The sequence below is a fragment of the Echinops telfairi genome, unplaced genomic scaffold (genome assembly GCF_000313985.2).
Source record: "Echinops telfairi isolate 266 unplaced genomic scaffold, ASM31398v2 ScPeMD7_1713;HRSCAF=2227, whole genome shotgun sequence".
NCBI classification, from domain to species: Eukaryota; Metazoa; Chordata; class Mammalia; order Afrosoricida; family Tenrecidae; genus Echinops; species Echinops telfairi.
The window spans coordinates 15439357-15440573 of NW_022105611.1; the positions used below are offsets into that span (position 1 = coordinate 15439357).

At 50.0% G+C, this 1217-nt stretch overlaps 1 protein-coding gene across 1 annotated transcript in view; it reads left to right on the forward strand.

Annotated features, from left to right (window-relative positions):
* Positions 1-16: 16 nt before the first annotated feature.
* The window catches only part of NARS2 (asparaginyl-tRNA synthetase 2, mitochondrial), a 111424-nt gene continuing 110223 nt past the window's right edge, over positions 17-1217 (forward strand). Inside the window, exon 1 of the mRNA XM_030886447.2 lies at positions 17-157. Within this exon, the coding sequence (XP_030742307.1) occupies positions 17-157 (141 nt within the window). The remainder of the gene's footprint in view (positions 158-1217) is intronic.

A 1217-nucleotide genomic window follows, 5' to 3' on the forward strand; every position in this document is an offset into this window, starting at 1 on the left:
CCCGGGCCGCCGCGCCATGTTCCGGGCCGGGTGCGTCCTCCGCGCCCTGCGCTCCTGCTCTACGGCGCCCTGTGGGAGTCACAAGCCTTCCGCCAAACTGAGCGTGCGGGACGCTCTGCGGGCGCAGAACGCGAGTGGGGAGCGCGTTAAGGTCCAGGTTGGTGTACGGGGCAGGGGGGCGCGGGGTGGTTTCCTCTCCGGTTATTTAAACGGCACATATACATCTGTTTGCTTTGCACTGTCTGCTCAGACAACCACCGACAGGGAAAAAGCTCGGCATCGCTTGATCCTTGTTTTTCCTCCTTTGGGGTAATTTCCCCAAAACTGTGTCCGATGACAATAAAAGGCTAGACGTCTGCTCCGCTGGACCTAGGGCATCCCTTGTAAACTTTCAATCGTGCTGAAAAGTATAAGCAAGTCCCTCCTTCTTTATCCCTCTGAAGAATATCCTCAGTTGCAGAGAGCAGAAACCACGCCTTGGTCCTCTCACGTGACTGACAATAAGTATATGCTCAGCGAAATCATGCGTTTTATTCATGTCCGCCACCTCAGCGTCTACACGGGGCTTTGAAGGTAATAAGTGCAATAAACGTAACGATTTGACCACTCTGGAGTCAAGCTGCCTAGGTTGAAATCTCTTCTGGCACGTGGGAGTGATCGGCCTGTGCTTTGGAGCTCCTTTTCCTTCTATGAAAATGCAGAACACCTCTTTCTGGCCCTGAAGATTGAGATGCTCACTATAAGGCACTGAGAACAGAACCTCGCCCACTGTCAGTGAAGGTTCGCCGCTATTTATCTGGCTAATAAATATGAGGGAGGTTTCGGGAAAGTTGAATGGAAGGATAATGGAATTTTTCAGTCAAGCCTTGTTTGCAACAGCTCTGCCGACAGACACTACCAGGGTTTAGTTGCCTTGCTAGGTTGCTGAAACAGGCGGCCCAGTAAATGTCTCTCCACTGACCTTGCTTTTGAGCAGTGTGATAGAGATCCACCTTTGTATTTCATATTCTTTCCATGATCCAAATCAAACCCTTTTCTTGCCGAATCTATTAATCGGAAAAACATTCATGGGACGTTCTTTGTGCTAGAACCAACGGACTTTTATTTTACTCAGCAGCACTCGGTAAGGGAAGCGTGCACTGGAAATTACCTGTTTGAGCGTGACTGCAAAGCAGGTGCCTTTAGAGAGGCTTGATATGAAGTTGAAACGATGGTCC